This window comes from Synchiropus splendidus, chromosome 18 (genome assembly GCF_027744825.2).
Source record: "Synchiropus splendidus isolate RoL2022-P1 chromosome 18, RoL_Sspl_1.0, whole genome shotgun sequence".
In the NCBI taxonomy this organism is placed as follows: Eukaryota; Metazoa; Chordata; class Actinopteri; order Syngnathiformes; family Callionymidae; genus Synchiropus; species Synchiropus splendidus.
In genome coordinates, this window is record NC_071351.1 from 12,322,738 (window position 1) to 12,340,626 (window position 17,889).

At 42.1% G+C, this 17,889-nt stretch overlaps 1 protein-coding gene across 5 annotated transcripts in view; it reads left to right on the forward strand.

The window, feature by feature from the left end:
* LOC128749181 (cyclin-dependent kinase 17-like) overlaps nucleotides 1–17,889 on the forward strand; it is a 33,057-nt gene that overhangs the window by 10,151 nt on the left and 5,017 nt on the right. For 2 of the 5 annotated variants that reach the window (XM_053848522.1, XM_053848525.1), the window contains 14 exons: nucleotides 6,069–6,202; nucleotides 10,064–10,189; nucleotides 13,648–13,704; nucleotides 13,766–13,880; nucleotides 13,944–14,038; nucleotides 14,134–14,196; nucleotides 14,320–14,443; nucleotides 14,525–14,645; nucleotides 15,038–15,135; nucleotides 15,247–15,352; nucleotides 15,438–15,480; nucleotides 16,129–16,219; nucleotides 16,297–16,374; nucleotides 16,924–17,040. In XM_053848522.1, coding sequence (XP_053704497.1) covers nucleotides 6,069–6,202; nucleotides 10,064–10,189; nucleotides 13,648–13,704; nucleotides 13,766–13,880; nucleotides 13,944–14,038; nucleotides 14,134–14,196; nucleotides 14,320–14,443; nucleotides 14,525–14,645; nucleotides 15,038–15,135; nucleotides 15,247–15,352; nucleotides 15,438–15,480; nucleotides 16,129–16,219; nucleotides 16,297–16,374; nucleotides 16,924–17,021 — 1,349 coding nt within the window. In that variant the 3' untranslated portion in view covers nucleotides 17,022–17,040. Of the gene's footprint in view, nucleotides 1–2,676; nucleotides 3,686–6,068; nucleotides 6,203–10,063; nucleotides 10,190–13,647; nucleotides 13,705–13,765; nucleotides 13,881–13,943; nucleotides 14,039–14,133; nucleotides 14,197–14,319; nucleotides 14,444–14,524; nucleotides 14,646–15,037; nucleotides 15,136–15,246; nucleotides 15,353–15,437; nucleotides 15,481–16,128; nucleotides 16,220–16,296; nucleotides 16,375–16,923; nucleotides 17,041–17,889 lie in introns of those variants that run through there. The other 3 variants (XM_053848523.1, XM_053848526.1, XM_053848524.1) reach the window with 2 other exon arrangements.

A 17,889-nucleotide genomic window follows, 5' to 3' on the forward strand; every position in this document is an offset into this window, starting at 1 on the left:
GAGATCTGAGCACGGCAGGAAACGCTGATACTTTCTTTGCTGCAAAACAGTAAGTGGTAATTACGGTTGAAAACTGTTTAAGTTATATTTACCTTTAATGTCCGATTACTAGCAGCTCTGAAGCGTGACTTTACCACAAAACTGGTGCAGCATGTCATTGTGATGCTCCGCAGTGTCAGCTCAGATTGATATCCAGGCAACAATATAAAGGGTGAACTCTTGTGCACTCTGCACAGTGTCAGACATCCCGACCCGTCTCCCCTGCTTTTAATAACAACAGTAATGTGCTTTTTTTCACTTTAGCACACCATGTAGATTATCTCATTGTTATGCAGCCACATGCTTAAAGCGACCGAAGTTGCTCAGTAGTTCAAAGCGACCTGGGATGCTGAGGGAGTGTTGGGGACCAGCACATATGGAGCTGGGATGTTACTGTAGGCCTTTCTTGTCTGGATAATTGAATAATAAAAATCTTCAGACGCAGATAAAAGCTTTTGAGGTAATTAACGTGGTCTCCAGACCCTTTATCTGAAAGCCTGTTTCCCCCCTGAGATGTTATATGCAAGACTGTTGTAATTCATGTCTGAAAGGCACAGTGTGTCTTTTTTTAAAAAAAAGAGGTCTTAATTCTTAAACTAATAAATCTTATACTTCTTTGACATTTTAATGATTTAAATTCATTTAATGCCTGCAAAATAATTTTTACATGACACACCAGTGTCCGTTTTTATGTAGTTGCAGATGCAAAATGATCGAATGTTTGAATAGTCTTTTTGTTGTAATGCTAATTTGTGGCTGTCCAGATTGAACTTATTTTTGGTTTCTCATGATTCATATAGTTTAGTTTTTTTATAGTTTAATTTTTTTGAGTCACCCAGAAGGCTTAAAACAATTTTAATTTCAAGCTCCTGGAGCTTCTCATGATGTGGATGAAAAAGCCCTATAAGGGACAATGTGAAGGCGCCACCTGGTGGTGTTATTCATTCACCCGTTTATTATATATTATAACATATCTGAGTAATTCAACAGTCTCACCAACCAAGTACACAGTGATTTCTCGACTTTCATAGTAGTGCAGTTCCATCTCAAAACAGCGGGTTGAAGAGCAGCTCTCTCGAGTGGTGAAAATATTAAGAGGCAGCAAACATGATGGCATTTCGCCCTTGACTCTCAACAACAGGCTGGAGCTCAAGTATGCAGCTTCAAGGCTTTGCCTGTCTACACCAAATAAATAACTTACTAAGTTGACAAGCTAAAGCAAAGCAAGTTATTTTATTTTTATTTTATCTTAACATCATATGTTACCATAAATAAACTGCTTATTTGTATGCCTATCAGCAGCTTATTAGCCTGTAATTCATTGTTATTAAGTATTTATTAATGTCATGTTGAGCCTGTCTACATTGTACCCAGGAACGGTCACCAAAAGTTAACTTGAAACGGCATCATAATTACTGACTGTTGGCTGTAAATAAGTAATAAGTGTATTCAAAGTGCAAATATAGTCCCAAATCTAAAGTGTTACCAAAATGTTTTTCCTCGCGAAGAGTTCAGGTTCATAGAGGATCTTCTCACACGCATCAATATTGACACTTGGGGCGTGTGTTTATTCATCCACTAGACATCTCGTGAGTACATCATGTAGCCAAATATGTCATGCGACTTTGAGCTTAGTATTAAACGGCAAATGCCAAAGATGGCAACTGTGTTGTCGTGTCGTACACATGTAGTTGTTGATGCCAAATGCATGATGACTGAATCAATCTACGTGGCGAGTGAACACGAAGTGTACAGCAAGAAAACAAATTGAATGTGAAATTTGGCTGCCTTGAGCTAAAAATAAAGGTGTCATATATCCTGTTTTCATTTTCTTCACTCAAGCTTCCAACATATGCTGAAGAATTTCAGCACAAGCACGTTTATAACGTGATTTAATACACTTAGTTTGACAGTAAGTCCTGCTTAAATGCTTGACTGAGTGTTGTGCAAAAATAGCCGAGTCCCTCTTCAGTGAACTAGTTTCCAGTGCAAGGCTCACCTGCTGCTGCTGAAAGAGTGGGGTTAATCCTTTTCTTGAAGGTAACAGTCACTCGAAAGCCAAAATGGCTGGTGGAAATTGAAATGTCAGCTGCAGGTGTAATGACAAATACAGTATTTTTGAAATGAACAATTGAAATGTTGATCAAGTTGAAGAGTTTTTAACTGAAGTTTTAAGAGTATGTTATCGGAGCGGCTGAGGAAAACATATGACAAAAGAGTTGATATCCAAAAGTTCCACATTGACGTTTTTAGTCTTCAAATATTTGTGTATACATTCGTCTATCAGACAGTATTGTATTGATCCCTTGAAGGCACGATTATGAGTTTCGCCTTAGTGGCATGCTTGTGTTTCTGTTTTTGTGTTTACACTCTCTGTGTGTTCCAAAGGAGTGTCCGCCTTATTACAGTGCAGCAGCGATGGTTTCAGGTGTGAGCGTGCACCGATTTTGCTTCAGACCCATGAACATTCATGAAGAGAGACTAGCGAGGTGCTCTGACAGTGCTTGAGCCCCTGAAGATTGCACGAGTAACATGAATTTTTCATATACTGTTGAAAAAACAACCTCTGAAATTTTGATAAGGACAAATTAAAGATGGATTCTTGCATTCTTTGATCTTCGTTTTAAGGTCAGTTGTTGTTGAAAAGATCGCACATGGAGCTGTGAAGCTCGAAAACTTGAGTCATAAATAACCAGATGTTTAAATATTTAGTGAGCCTTCTCAGCCTTTGAACATAAAGTGGATTTGAACCCAGAATGTCAGTGATACATTTTTATGTTGTGCCCAATTAAACTGATATCGAAAGGGGATGTGACCTTCTATGCTGTAAGTTTTGTTTTGCAATGTGGATGATATAAAGGAGTGAGGGACTAATCAGACAGGCAATGTCATCAGCTGCAGAAAGAGAGAAGAGGAGGAGTGTGCAGGAAATCCAACATCATCTCAGGACTCGACTGGGAGGAGGGACGTTTGAGATCCCGACAGGAGGAGAGAAAGTGAGCAATGGTATCACATGTGAGGGAGGAGAGGAATGGCAAGGTGAAGGGAGGGAGCTAGAGGACTCACAACATTGAAAGCACTGATAGGGTTGCCAGAGGCATAGTGGGAACAATCCGGAGCCAGTGGAAAGAGGGAGAACATCATCACAGGGGGAGCAGCGCGGTGCTGTGCTGAATAGCGCATGAAGATTGAGTGAGAAGGAGAAAAAGACAAGGCAACCCTGGACACATCACAGGATTTGGAAACTGGATTTGAATGTCAGATACAGACTCATGACCTGTGCCTTCCTGCTTCCTGCTCAACTGGCTTTTAGAGACGGAGTTGTGGGGCGTCCAAGGGATTCTTTTTGCTGCATCGTGCTTCAATACTCGACGCTCCTGAACTAAAACTGGACCTTTTGCTGCTTTTTGAAATGTATTTTTCATCTCACTGAGCATCTTCTGCATCTGTGCTTTGAAAAACATGGAGCTACCTGGAAACGCACAGGGATTCTCTGGGGCGACTTTAAGGGTGGAGGATCCTCGGATGGGGGAGCTAAGAGTAGGAGATGGCATCAGAATTGGGGAAAGAGACACCCCACTAAGACTGTCACCTTTCCGTATGCTTCGAATGCTGGACTCGTGTCGACCTCCCGGGAACCGCATTGGTGAGTTCCATCACTGCTTTTTCTGGTACTGCGAGCACTTCCCCACAGTTTGGGTCCCGAGCCAGTACAAAGCAGATGGCACCAGTAGAATCTGTTCATTTTGTAAATAGATCACAGCACTTTAAATAGATCCTGTTTAACCCTAACTGAGCGGAACTATTCTGCATGTGAGCTCCAGGCTAACTGTGAAACAACACTGCACAAACTAGCAACAAAGTGTCAGCATCCTTTCAAAGTACATTTATAATATGCTTCATTGTTCATTATAAAATTGACCTGGGTATTTAGCAATGCTAACCAAGTGGCATCACTGATTTTAGTGATGCCAGTGCTACATGAATTAGCACATGCTGCTATTAGCATGTTGAGATGTACTTTTAACATTTGCCACAGAAGTTTAGTGAAACAAAGACATGCTTGAAAATGTGAAAATAAATGAAGTGAATAAGTGAACATTGCTCAAACAGGCGAGAGGATTTTCAGCTTAAGTGAATAAAAATCTGTTTTTCTGTGCTGTTTTTCTGAAACAGTATGTGTCAGTTTGGGTAAAATTCAATACTAAATTAGTGCAGTTGTGTTTCATCGTGACATAGTGTGTTTCAGTGACTGTAGTTGAAGACCGAGGCACTTTTTTCGGAATCCAATTCAATAATTTCCACGCCATTCTAATCACGTTATAGCCGCCATTCGGGGCAAAGGTCTTCCAGTTAAGTTTTCAGAGCTTGAAAGGATAAACCAGGTCAAAGTCTAGTAATAACCACGGCAAATGCTTTAGCTATGGACTGCTAATACTTCCGTCGCTCCCTCGAGCAAACCACATCAGTAAAATCCCTCCGTCGAAGAAGGATTTTAGGCGACATTCAGGTACTGTTGTGAGACTCTCTCATTTCGTCGAACTGCGTTTACAGACAGCAACTCAAAGGCACAGATAACACATTGGGTTACTTGAGGGCAGCTTTGAGAGGAGCCCACTCACTCCTGCAGACAGACTGAGGAAGTCAGGTCAGCCAGACGCCGCGCAGGGTCCCTGCAGCAGTTGAAAAACATTTACAGTCTGGAAGTAGAGCAGAAAGAACCTGCAGGAGCAGGACGTATCTCTGCGTGTGGAGAATTGTATTTGAGTGGAGGAATAGCTGACATGTATTTGAGTTTCATTAGATGAACTGGCTGAAGACGAAGCGTGACACAACGATGGGGATGGGTTCCTGGTAATGGCAGGGATGTGGTCATGTATGCGTCGGCTAATGTGCATGTATCCTGGATCAATTTCCCCGGGTATCAGCTAACTGGGGTTTATTGTTACACCATCTCCATCACTGACGTGATGAGCGACTGCTCAGTTTTCGTATTAAGTAATTGTATGCCGTAATTGTATCCTGAATTACGCCATGCTGTTCGATGTATTGTGTTATACCCAGTATTTGCACAGATGGGTGGCGTCTGGTTGTGAAGAGCAGATGCCTTGTCAACAAAGTGTTGGACCAATGAAAGGATGAACAAAGCCGCTGGATTCTTCAGTCGTTTCTGGAGAAGAAAATCTTCTGTTCCCTCTTTTTGTTTTTCATGAGGTCTTGTTTGGATTGATTCAGAACTTTTTTGAGTTGAACTGGTGATTCTAAATCGCATTACTTGAACACGGGAAGTGACTGGACTAAACTGGGTGGGTCTTCATCAGCGTGATGGAGGCTCATATGTGACCCACAGTCAGCCTCAGGAGCTGCTCACCACAGCTGACAGGCTGTGATTAATACGATACCTGTTTTACTCTCAATCATTCCACCCTGCAGCCATGTGTTGCACCCAGGGGACAGGTTTTTCTTTCATCAAACATCGCCAGCCTACCCTTGACCCCCCCAAAAAACTCACACACACACACACACACACACACTCACTGCTTCCAGTCGCACCTTCCTGTGCTTTTCTTTCCCTGTTTGAAACAGAAACAGTCAATGATGGTTGTTGTTTTCACTGTCAACTCCTCTCTGACTCCAAAAATGAATCTCATCTTAAGTCAGCAGACGTGCGGCGTGTTCTTCCTGAGACCTGAGGGGTATCAGCCCTTCCCCCACGTTAACCCACACACACACACACAGCTAAATGAAGGCCGCCTTGTCTGCTGCACCGTGACTCATTAATCAGATGGATTCTGGTCGGGTGGTGGAGTTTGATGGCGGGCAGAGATGGGGAAGCTCTAAACAGGCTCATATCGATCTCTCACCTTCTCGTCTTTCACGTGGCAAATCTTCACACCCCTGCAATGTTGGTGGTACAGCCTCACGTCTGGGCTTCACACATGGTGGGGTGGTTACATAAATAGACACATTGACTCATATGAATTATCAGGACATTGCTATATATTTCTAATAACGCGATTGTTTTGCAGGTATTGTCCACGAGAATGTGAAGATGGGCTCAGACGGAGAGAGTGACCAGGCATCCGGGACATCCTCTGATGAGGTTCAGAGTCCAGTCAGGGTCCGTATGAGGAACAACCACCATCGACGCATCTCAAATGAGGTACGGGAAGCTGCATACGCTCACCTGAAAGATGTGTTTTTGATCATCGGAGCAGATGAAGCAAACGTGTATATATAGGCCGTGCTATCAACAGATCAACGGATTTAGTGTGACGAGATGTTTTTTTTTCTTTCAACTTTAATCACGCCCTTTAGACAAGCTCAAATAATGTTTGTTTATTCAAGTAGCAGCTCAGGTAAAGTACACGTCTGTTACATAACAGAAACAGGTGTTTGATGAAATACTTCAGTGACTTCAGATCCTCAATCGTGCTTTCAAACAGAAGAGAAATGCCTAATATAAGTTCATAAATCGATGTAAATATTAAGTAGACAAATATCCAAACACTTGCTCAAGTACCTAGTTCTGTCAAACTATTCAAAATTGCAGTCTTTCGTTCAAACATTTCAGTTCAAAGTTTGTGTTTATGCGCACTAGAAAGTCTTCAGTTCCCAAACAAAAGGCTGTCTCCAGGTGCATGCAAAGAAGGAGCACAGCAGATGCACATGACATGCACTTGTGAGCAGCAGACAATCGACTGTCTCTCATCAGGTGCTCCAGGAAACTCCGCTGGCAGTGCTCGGAAGATTCTCCATTCAGTGAGGCAGCCACATTTCAGGCTTGTGACTGGGAATTTGCCAGACCTGTCCGATGAAAATGGAGAGTAGAATTACCCCCAGCTCATATGACTGCTTTGCTCTGGCATCAATGGTCAATGACATGTACATGGGAATATAAACCAACATTTTTAGTTGTCTTTGTGATGGATCATTAATCCCACGTCTCTTCTGACCAACAAGTATTCAGTAATTTACATCACTTTTAACCCCTTATATGCTTTGAATGAGATGAGTGTTGTTAGAGGTGCCTGTATTTTCAATACGTGGAATTCATTTTGGAAATGTCTTTGGGAGATTGATGGTCTGGGATGGTCAACAATGAGTGTCAGTTTTGATTTTCTATTTTGGCCCCTTATTCGTTGCCCGAAAAATACTATATTTTTTTAACATTTTTGTCCAATGCTTGATGTCACTTCCACACCGAGAGTGAGTGTAACCATTTAGAAGCTATCTTGAACACATTTAATGCTAATTTTAGATCCCTGTATTTTTCACATATGAATCGCAAAATAAAACATGATAAGCAGATGGTGAGTCTTGAATAGGTCACAGATGAGTAGCAGCATTGATTTTCAGGAATTTTTAGTTTTGTTACAGCAAATTTATGGAACTCTTTCTATAGATAAGTATTATAAATCGAAGGACAACAGATAGTTGCATCAAGGGGGATAAACACAACTAAAACACCTCATCATTTGACATTTTGTTTGGCAAGACAGAGCCCTCTTGGTCTTCTGTGGAAATCAGACTCGAAACCACACACTAGACCAAATATGATTCGGAGAACTCAGGGAAAAATAGCAACCCTTATGGGACAAGAATTAGGGTCAAGTAGAGGTCAATACTTTTTTGAATAGCAGTTGGTCAGTCAAGTTTTATTGTCAATCTCTTTCTCATCTTGGAGACATTGTAATGATGAAATACTCTCCACTTCAGTCTTTTTTTTTTTTTACATGACTCTTGTGATTTAAAAAAATCCGCTCTTTATTTTTATGGATATTTCTAACAACAAGCTCTCTCTCTTCAGTGAGTATTTGCTTGTGTTTTGGGAAGACCCTTCGTGTCTTTTAGACTGAGTGGTATCGTGATGAGTGCAGTGGTGTAACAGGGGAAATGCCCCTGGACACACAGGCTGCTGCCTCCGACTGCTCCAAACAGTGGATGGGACTAATTTAGACCATGTTTACCACAGGAGGGGAGGGAGAGAGGAGGGGCATGGTGATGGAGGGAGATGGCTGGGCCGAGAGATAATTATTAGTGTCACCAAGAAAAAGGAGATCCTCGGCTTCAGGCTGCGGAGGTGCAAATCGGAAAGGGTGGCAAAAAAGATGGAAAAAAAAAAATCATTCTCCTGCGAGCCACTTTCCACCCCCTATCTTCCCGACCCCCCTCCAGAAATCTGTCCTCTCTGCTCCCGCTCTCCCCCTCCTTCCCATCATGGTTCCTCCTCCTCCTCTGTACGTAGATGTCATTGCCACTCTCTCTCCCCGCTCGACTCGTGCTTTCGCTTTCTGGCTCTTTTGGCTCGCAAACAGTCATGTAGCGGGTCAGACACATGCATCGTGAAAAGCGCTTGTGTGTGAGTGTATAGAAACACGTTTAAGGAGGACAATGAGGGAGCTACTAGAGCTGTTCTGCATTGTGAGTATGGGGGCACGTGTATTTGTGTGTGTGCGTCTTTATTCAGCCTGTGCCAGTGAACAAGAGGGCATCAGTGTCACTGTCTGTTGACCTACAGGGTCCGTTTTGTTTCCTGCTAATATCTGAGTGTAGTCGATGTAAACTGCTTTGACTCGGTTATTAGGAGTGAAACTAACTATTCTGAGATGTGCTGCTCCTTGGGATTTAGCAGCTTGCAAATATATTCTTGGAGACTAAAACCTGTTGGATGCGACGCTGAATGTGCTAATCACAGGCTTAGCTTCACATTTCCTGCTGTAATTTGAAGTTCTTAAATATTTCTGTGTGGGCTGTTGTACAGTAAGCGCTGTGACAGCTTGTCTGTAATTCTGCATGTTGTTGTGCGAAGCTGGGAGCTCCAAGGAAACCATTATCGGCATAGATTTCCTTTGATCTTTGGTCTCACTCACACACACAATGACACACACACACACACACACACACACACACACACACACAGAGCATCCCCTCTTTTTTTAACCCTCCCACTCGTGTCCACATGAAACACATATGATTTCACACGTTCGCATTGAGGACACATACTGTGGGGCTGTTGGGACTGGGCCATCCAGCTCCTGCTGCCATGGAAACAACATGTGATTGGCATCTCGCCAGTATAAGTGTCCTACATGCACTGTAATGGGAAATTAATTTTTTAAATAGCCGTGTCAGTGTGATGTTAACAGATTACTGAACAGCTAATAAGGGCATTTTAGCCAAATGGATCTTGCTTTGCTGCCTATCTGTGAACAGCGTGACACATTCAGATAAATGACTGGAGAGTTAATGGTCCTGCACCTGACCTGCTAGCTTGCTACTGAGACACTGTAGAAGGGAAGTTTTAGCTTGCTCAATGTTAACATTTGAAACAATTATGTCTTGAATTTCACATCTGAAATTAAGGAATTCATGGTAAATTTTGTCAGCTTCATTATGCTTCATTTTGCTAAGCTGTTTTGATGAAGAATGTACAACAACAGTGTCTGACCTTTGAGGCGTTTATGAATCACAGAAGAGCAAACACTCTGCAGACTGACATGCAATAGACAGCCATGTTTTTATTTTGATATGGCGGGAATAAATCAGGTGGCAGTTTAATCTTATATTAACCTGTTATTGGCCTTCCAGCTAAGAGCACATGATAAACATATCCGTGTCAACGTTGTCAATCATTTATGAAGCAATCTCTTCGTGTCTTTGGAGAACTTTCATGCTTGTTTGTAATAAATCATCATATACTCACTCAAACCTGCTTTGTTGTGCTCATCGCAAACTTGTGACCACTCATGATGAAAAGAACCGTGTGGCCATCTGTCTGGTGAGTCATGGTGCTTTGATCTTGCCTTTGTTATGAGGTCATGTTTTTAATTTTTACCTTTGTGTCCAGTGTTAAGCAGTGCCAGACACTTGATGGAGGGACATGATCAAATTATGTGGGCCATGTATAATTATACTGCGTGCCAGAGGAGGCCTGCGGGCCTTGAGTTGGACACGCCTAGTGCTATGAATGAAGGGTCAAACAGAGGACGTCTTTGCTAACGCATCTTTCTCTGTCTTCCAGGACATAAACAAACGTCTATCTCTCCCAGCTGACATCAGGCTACCGGAGGGTTACCTAGAGAAGTTTGCCATGAACAGCCCGCCCTTTGACAAGCCCATGAGCCGGAGGCTACGACGTGCTTCACTGGTCAGTGTTGTTTACATGTTCGTTTTCATCTGCTGTTATATAAAAAAAAACCTGCTGATCTGTGTTTATCTCCTGGCTGAGTCAGGTCATCATAACAACTGACAATGGTGGCGCAAACGTTATTTTTATAACATTCATTCATAATGTGGAGACTTCAATGGCTCAGCAGGGTATGAATAATTTGGTATTATGTATCCAGGCCAAGAGAATTATGGGTACAAATGTGACAGAGAAAGAAAGAGAGGACGCTTCTCCTCTCTTAAGATGGATAGAAAGAGACGGACAGCCAAGTACTCATGAATATGCAATCTATCTTCTTCATCTCCTTTGTAGTGTGGCTGATGTATGTTTTATTTTGCCTGCTGTGCCACCTTTGTGTCTCTATTCACCTTGGAATTGAACCACTTATCTACTCTATTTATCTTCCGTCGTCGTCGTCCTCTATTCCCCATATACACACTTGCGCTTCCTTAAGTCGTCTTTCTAAGACCAGGCGCTTTCGAGCTCGCCGAGAGAGCATGAAACATCATTTGGCCTTTGTTCATCCCTTTTATTGTAATTATTGAACAGGATTAGTGGGCTTCCTGCGTCTCCCCGCTGGAGGCATTTTAATGATGCAGCTTTTGTGCCGGACACTTTCGCAGATGAAAGAACAAAAATAAAATTGTTCAGCTGCAGGTTTGCGGGATTTTTAAGGAGGAAACGCAGACTCCAGCTGGCTACGGCGCTGAGAAGTCTCGAAGGTCCATGTGGTGTGGTGGCGTGTTGCTAGGTTCGTCCATGATGTAATAGATTTTTTAATAATTCAGCTGCTATGGCAGGCTCCTCAGCTGCTGCTGACTAGCATTACACAGCAAGAGCCAAAGTGCACGAGAGACGGTCGGACTGACATTCCAGCAGATGGATGATGTTTTAGCTTATCGTGTTTTGATAGATTTCACACAGAAAGATGATATCACCTTGCGTCAGACACTCTTTGCCGCATTTGATTGACCTTGATGCAACAGCTAAACAATATCAAGTATAAAGTGCAGTAACCATGTTTTTAAAGCCAGTAAATAAATCAAAAAAGATTAGTATTTCATTGCTCTAGCTTAAATAAAAAAAATACTTGCATCCAATGACAAACAAATGACTGTCCACACTTTAGATAATCGTGACAATTTAATGCTTTATAAAGTACTTTTTTCAGGGATCAGCAGCACGTGATGAAATGTCTATGAGCATCTTGTTGAGCTTGACTATATTCTACCCTCATATGGTTCATATGGTTATTAGCAGTAAGTAAGGGAGTAACTTGGCCATGTTGTTGTTTGTAAATACTGTATGTGTTCCCTGATTTGACTTCCTGGACCAGGTGGAGAAGGTGATCAGAGTGAAAGCTTCATTGTTGATGACCACAAAGTCATGAATGTCATTAAATAATAGATTGTCAATGAGCCACGCGGAGATAGAAAACTGATGCCAGTCAAGTGCACTGACACTGGCGGCTGCCCAATGGTCATGAGACACTGTCACAACTGAGATCATCTGTTGAGGGACACATGAGACATTTTCAGCTTCCTAGTGGGTGCTTCAACTCAGACGTTTAAAGAAACTGAGGATGCTTTTTTCTTATTTAAAAATCTAGGTAATTGATGATGGTGTGAGTTGGTGGAAAGCCAATGGAGTTGTGCTCTGTCATCCAAGTCCGAGTCACTCGGGCGAAGCAGGAGGTCTTCACTTTGTTTTCTGGAGTTTACCTCCAAGGGGGCTCAGTTGCCAGTGCTGTGTGTGTTTGCATTGCGAGTTTGCATTTGTGTCACTGTGTATGAGTCCCCCGCCAAGTGGGCAACAGAGCTCAGCAGCAGTTCCTGACAGCCGCTGTCACAAACACAGAGGGAAGCGTGTGTGCGAGTGTGTGTGCATGGTCGCATCTCCACATGGAGATGGATTTTACATTCATACAGCAGCATATAGTCTATTTTTGCAACCGCTGGATCCCCAACTAATATAGCTGAGAACACTTGTACTGTGTCGCTCAGCAGCTTGTGAAAGCAATCTGTCTGGAGCAAAAACCTCATTGTCTGACGAAATTTTGTATCAGAAATATGATTGTGTTTCTCTAATAAGAATATTTAAGAATATACTGAGGCGTACATGCTTATAAAGCAGAACTGCTTTCACTCAGAAAAGCATAGTGCTTTTATATGCACATGAAATTCCCCATTTTATCTCCCAAAATAGACTGGCTTAATTTATGGTTGTTGTCTTTGTTTTAAATATTTTCATGCAAAATACATCCCCACATATATCAGCTTGTCATGAAGCCCGATCTGACTTCAGCTTTTAGGCATGACTTTAAAGAGATCACATGCTTCATCAGCTAACTTGGTCACTGGAGAAAGCCCTCCCCCCAACACGTACAGCACTGATGCCGTCCGAACATTCGCCCTGCTCATATCAGCGTCATGATATGCTGATGCTAAACTCCATTGAGAGTGATGCTCAGGTTCTGAGAAAATGGAATATAGAGTCATCTGTACTCTCAGACAATAGATGGGAGAGTGATGGGAGTAAACACTAATGAATCACAGCTGGACGCTGCCGCTTTATCTTTAATGCATGACCCGAAGAGACCTGGAGCCGCATGCATTATGTAGTTTAGCCTTTATTAATATAGCACACAGTAGTCTGTGTTTAGGTTTAAAAACAAGGTACTCAGTTAGGTGTAACATGGAACTAAGTTAATCCTGTTAAAGAACTGTTATAATTATGCATTTATTCCTCACTTTTTCTGTCAGATATTGCTACATACGATGCCTCTTCAAAGATTATAAAACTCCTGTCAGTCTCATCATTGTATTTAGATTTAAGTTTAATTTTATTCAAGTTGCAAGATAAAATGATTTAAAACAAAATAGCCAGAATTAGATACAATTTCACACACTCAAATAATTATATTTTATTTTTTAATACATGGAGTAGGTATTGGAGTTGTGTGAATCTATAATTTAACACAATAATGTAGGAAAGATATGTTTCTATTATTTTGTTCTATAATCGTATGGTTTTAAAATAACTCTTGAGGATTGACGTTGGGGAAATTCAGTGGCTTTCTGGATATGAATTGGTGTAAGATGTGTGAAGCCATCTTGCTTTTCCAGTATTTACTCGAATTGCTGCAGAGTTCAACTTAGGTATAACAGTACAGAGACATGTTGGAGATGCGAGGCCCCATCTTGAATAACACGCCTGGTGAGTCAGACGGCTGCTGTTGTCGTCTAAATGTCAACATCAATGCTGCTGAAGTCTGAAGAGTTTGACCTGAAGGATGTTATTGTCGAGAAGGATGTCTGGAATATGGTGGTCAGCCCGGTCGGGTTCACACTCGTGCGACCTCGGGAAACTGCAAGCTGGTGTTGGGATGATGACCATCCAACTTGTGATTTAATTTGATCTCTTTTTTTATCCTCCAGTCCGAAATTGGCTTCGGGAAACTTGAGACGTACATTAAACTGGACAAGCTAGGCGAGGTAGGTGCTTCTATAGGCATGTGTGGAATCATCTGTTGAACACGAACTGCTGTGCATTCAGGGAACCTACGCAACGGTCTTTAAAGGACGAAGCAAGCTGACGGACAACTTAGTCGCTCTGAAAGAGATCCGACTGGAGCATGAAGAAGGAGCACCCTGCACAGCCATCAGAGAAGGTGATGTCGAGAAACACATTGTTTTTTCTTGCATTTGTTGACAGACTTGTCTCCCTCTGCCAGTTTCTCTCCTGAAAGACTTGAAGCATGCCAATATTGTCACTCTCCATGACATAATCCATACTGACAAGTGCCTGACACTCGTATTTGAGTATCTGGTGAGTGTGAAAACACAGTGTTTGAGTATTCTTAATAGCTGTCTGCTATGACTCTTTATGTTGTCATATATGTTGTCACTTCTTTATCTCAACAGGAAAAAGATCTAAAGCAGTACATGGATGACTGTGGGAGCATCATGAGTGTGCAAAATGTCAAGGTAGTCAATTGTTTACGCTGAGATATATGCAGTGGAGAATAGTCTGCTGTTATGAGATATGATTTCACAAAGTGTCTGGAAACAATACCTGCAGCTCACGCTTTGCATCTCCTGGCTCCACAGATCTTCTTATTCCAGCTGCTGCGAGGTCTCGCGTACTGCCACCGGAGGAAGGTCCTCCACAGAGACCTCAAACCTCAGAACCTGCTCATCAACGAGAAAGGAGAACTGAAGCTAGCAGATTTTGGTAAACAACATTTCTGAAACACTTGGTACATCAGTTGTATATGCTTTATTTTACGACTCTTCTTTTCTATCTTCACTCAAGGCCTAGCCCGTGCCAAGTCTGTCCCCACAAAGACCTACTCAAATGAGGTGGTGACATTATGGTACCGACCACCAGATGTGCTACTAGGCTCCACTGAGTACTCGACACCTATTGACATGTGGTGAGCAAACACTCGGCTCCTAGGTGCACAGCCGATTCACATACACACCACAACACCCTTGAGTCTTTTTAAAAAAAAAAAAAAAAAAAGCATGATTGTCTTTAGCTGTAAATGTCCTTGAAAAGGTAAAGAGTCTTGCATGTCTTTCATGTGTTCATCTGGCGGACACTTGCGTTATTAATGTTCATAAAGTGGAGGTTCCTGAGACAAGAGATTTTCTCTGCCGTGCTTGAGGTGCTGCTTACACAAATCTTGTGTTTGCATTTGTGAGCGCAGTCGTCTTCACCATGGCAACTGAGTTTGGTTGCAGCGGCAAACTAATTGTCACCAGAACCTGCGTGTGGCATGGATTTATTGTGTGTGTCTTTTTAAATGGCTGTGTTTTTGTGCAGGGGTGTGGGCTGCATCTTCTATGAGATGATCACAGGCAGGCCTCTTTTCCCTGGATCAACTGTGGAGGACGAGCTTCACCTGATATTCCGCATCCTTGGTGAGACCACTGAGATGCTTTGTAGACTGTGGTCCACATGAGGTCCATTTATGACTCATTTTTGTGCACTGCTTGGCCAAAAACAATGGGCTTGCCACATGTTCTCAACAGGAACTCCAACAGAAGAGACATGGCCCGGTATCACTGCTAGTGAAGAGTTCAAGACGTACAATTTCCCGAGATACCACGCAGAGCCTCTTGTCAACCACGCACCCAGGTATGAAGATGTTGAATGTATATGAAGAGTTTTGGTTCGTGTGCACTCACTCAGCTCACTGTTTTCTCTCACCTCTCCCTCACAGGATAGACAATGATGGTCACGACTTGCTCTCAGTGCTTCTACAGGTAAAGTGCTTGTCAAACTGAGGGTGTTATGAAACACATTATACAACGACTGACCATAGATACTTGGACTTGACATGTTACAGCAAATCTGACGGTGCTTTACGTTTGTTACCCCTTCGTCTAAAGTACCTCCATTTCTTCACGATTAATTTGGGGTCACCCATATGGGCTCTTGCTCCCCGATCTCATCCCAGAATTCCACACTGTGGTTGTTTTTAGCACAAAGTCATTGTCCTTCTTGTATTTTTTCAATATATTTTGTGTCAAATAATACAAGTGCAATGAGTGAAAGCAGACAGCAGATGTCAGCAGCGCTTCAGATTAGATAACGTGAAGAAGAGCTGTGACTGGTAAAACGTTCTACAATTTATTGGCATGATTCGATTGTATGTTGTGTTTTATGAAAACATCTGTTTTCTGTCTGCTTTAACCAGAGCTGGTCACATGACCAGATGAACACCACCAAAACCAAGTCACCTCTATTGAAACACGTTTGTCTATCTTGAAGTTCTTCTGTTTACTAATGTGCTCTTCATGAAACAGAGAATGAGTCAGTTAATAGCAGTGGCAGCGTCATTTGCTTAATGGGTATTAAACTGTTTTGTTCCTGACTGTCATTATCAATAATACTCCCTGCTGTGTCCACAGTTTGAAGCTAAAAAGCGTGTCTCAGCAGAGGATGCACTCAGACATGCTTATTTTAGGAGCCTTGGGGATGAAGTCCAAACACTGGCAGACAGTAAGTCAATTAACCATCCATTTTAAAATGAAGAACTGACTCATGTGTGCTGACAAAAGTGTTTGTTTGTTTTTCAGCTGCATCTATCTTTTCGGTGAAAGGTATTCAGCTCCAGAGAGACCCTGGGAAGAGATCTTCAGTCTACCCAGAGTCAAGTAAGTGGACTTTGATAATAAGAGGGTTGATAGAAGATTTAGTGAGATGGTGATGCTCATGAAAATTGTTCCCATTTTGAAGGTACAAATCCTCAGTTTCTGTCGTGCTGGCAGCTCGTAGTTTAAAGATTCTCAATTAAATATGAATTATTTACTGAAGTCTCTTTAAAAGCTTATCTGTGATATATGAAATGCAGATTACTTTGCTACAATTGCTGTAGTTGAAATATTTTTAGAAATTGTAAAATTACACGGAGATCTTCAAACCATCTCACTCATCCTTGCCGCGTGTCTGGATCTATCTCTATCTCGATTAAACAAACAGCGTCTGTGTTGCCAAAGTTCCTCCTGACCAGCTTCAGTCTCCGTGTGTGTCACACTCTTTGCTTCCGCTCATTTCCTGATGATCTTGTTACCCATGCACTCGTCTTTCGCAATGTTCATCCTTTCCTTAATTCTTTCTGTCTTCTTTGTGAACCCACCTCTTCCTCGACATATTTCCCCCACCCATTTCCTTCCAAACCTTTTTTAAAAAAACAAACAAAAAAGCCAATAAGCTGGGATCTGCACCCTCGCAGTACTTCCAGAGAGAAGCAGCCAATCCCAGGTCTCTGAGTCACAATCTCTCCTCCACTTCCACTGGCTGAGTGGCCCCCTACTCTTCTGGTAAATACATTCTTTCATTCTGTCTCTTCGATACCCTTTTTTCTTTTTGTCTGATGTATCTGCAGCACGGCTCATTTGCACCTGTGTTGTGATGCCTGTTGATGTCGTCTCCCTGCTCCGGAGCTGAGCCAGATGTTACACTTTCTCACCCGGCATTTTTCCTCCCTTTTCAACGCTCACTTCAAACCAAAGCCTCGAATTACAAAGCAGCACCATCTCAACTAACCCTCTTTTTGTTGACAGCTCAATTACATAGCTTTAGAGAAGAGGCCACATTGTTGAGAATAATCCTTCATATTTGCAGTCCTCTATCGGCTTCTCCAGCGTGAGATGTAGCCCTTTTATTGAGGCTGTAAGTGAGTTTGGTGTGGCATGTTATTGTGTGCTGAATTGGGTGGGGGGTGTATTTTATGAATGGTAAGTATACATTTTGTGGTAGTCAATAACAAGCTTTGTGATTTTAAGTTTTCTTGCTCCTGGACTGGAAATTACGTCAATAATTCTCAAGCTATTGGTCAATAAATGGCAAATAAATCAGAAGTAGAGCAGCTGGTTTTGGGACATTGGGAACTAGTGACATTTAAATTGATGCGTCAGAAATGCCCTGCGTGAACCAGGAAGTAGTATATTTGCAATGCAATTGTCTACCACACGGAGAGTCATTGCGCATCTTATTGTCCCACTAGCAATGTACCATTAAAAGAAGACACCAGAAAAACAAACACACTAAAATGCCTTTATTTTCTAATAAAAAATCTGTTATTTTAGGCTACACTCAAAGTTAGTCAAGTCGATCTTGTGCCTTTGGAATTGTCCTCAGAATCACAATCTTTAGAGAAGGACATGCAA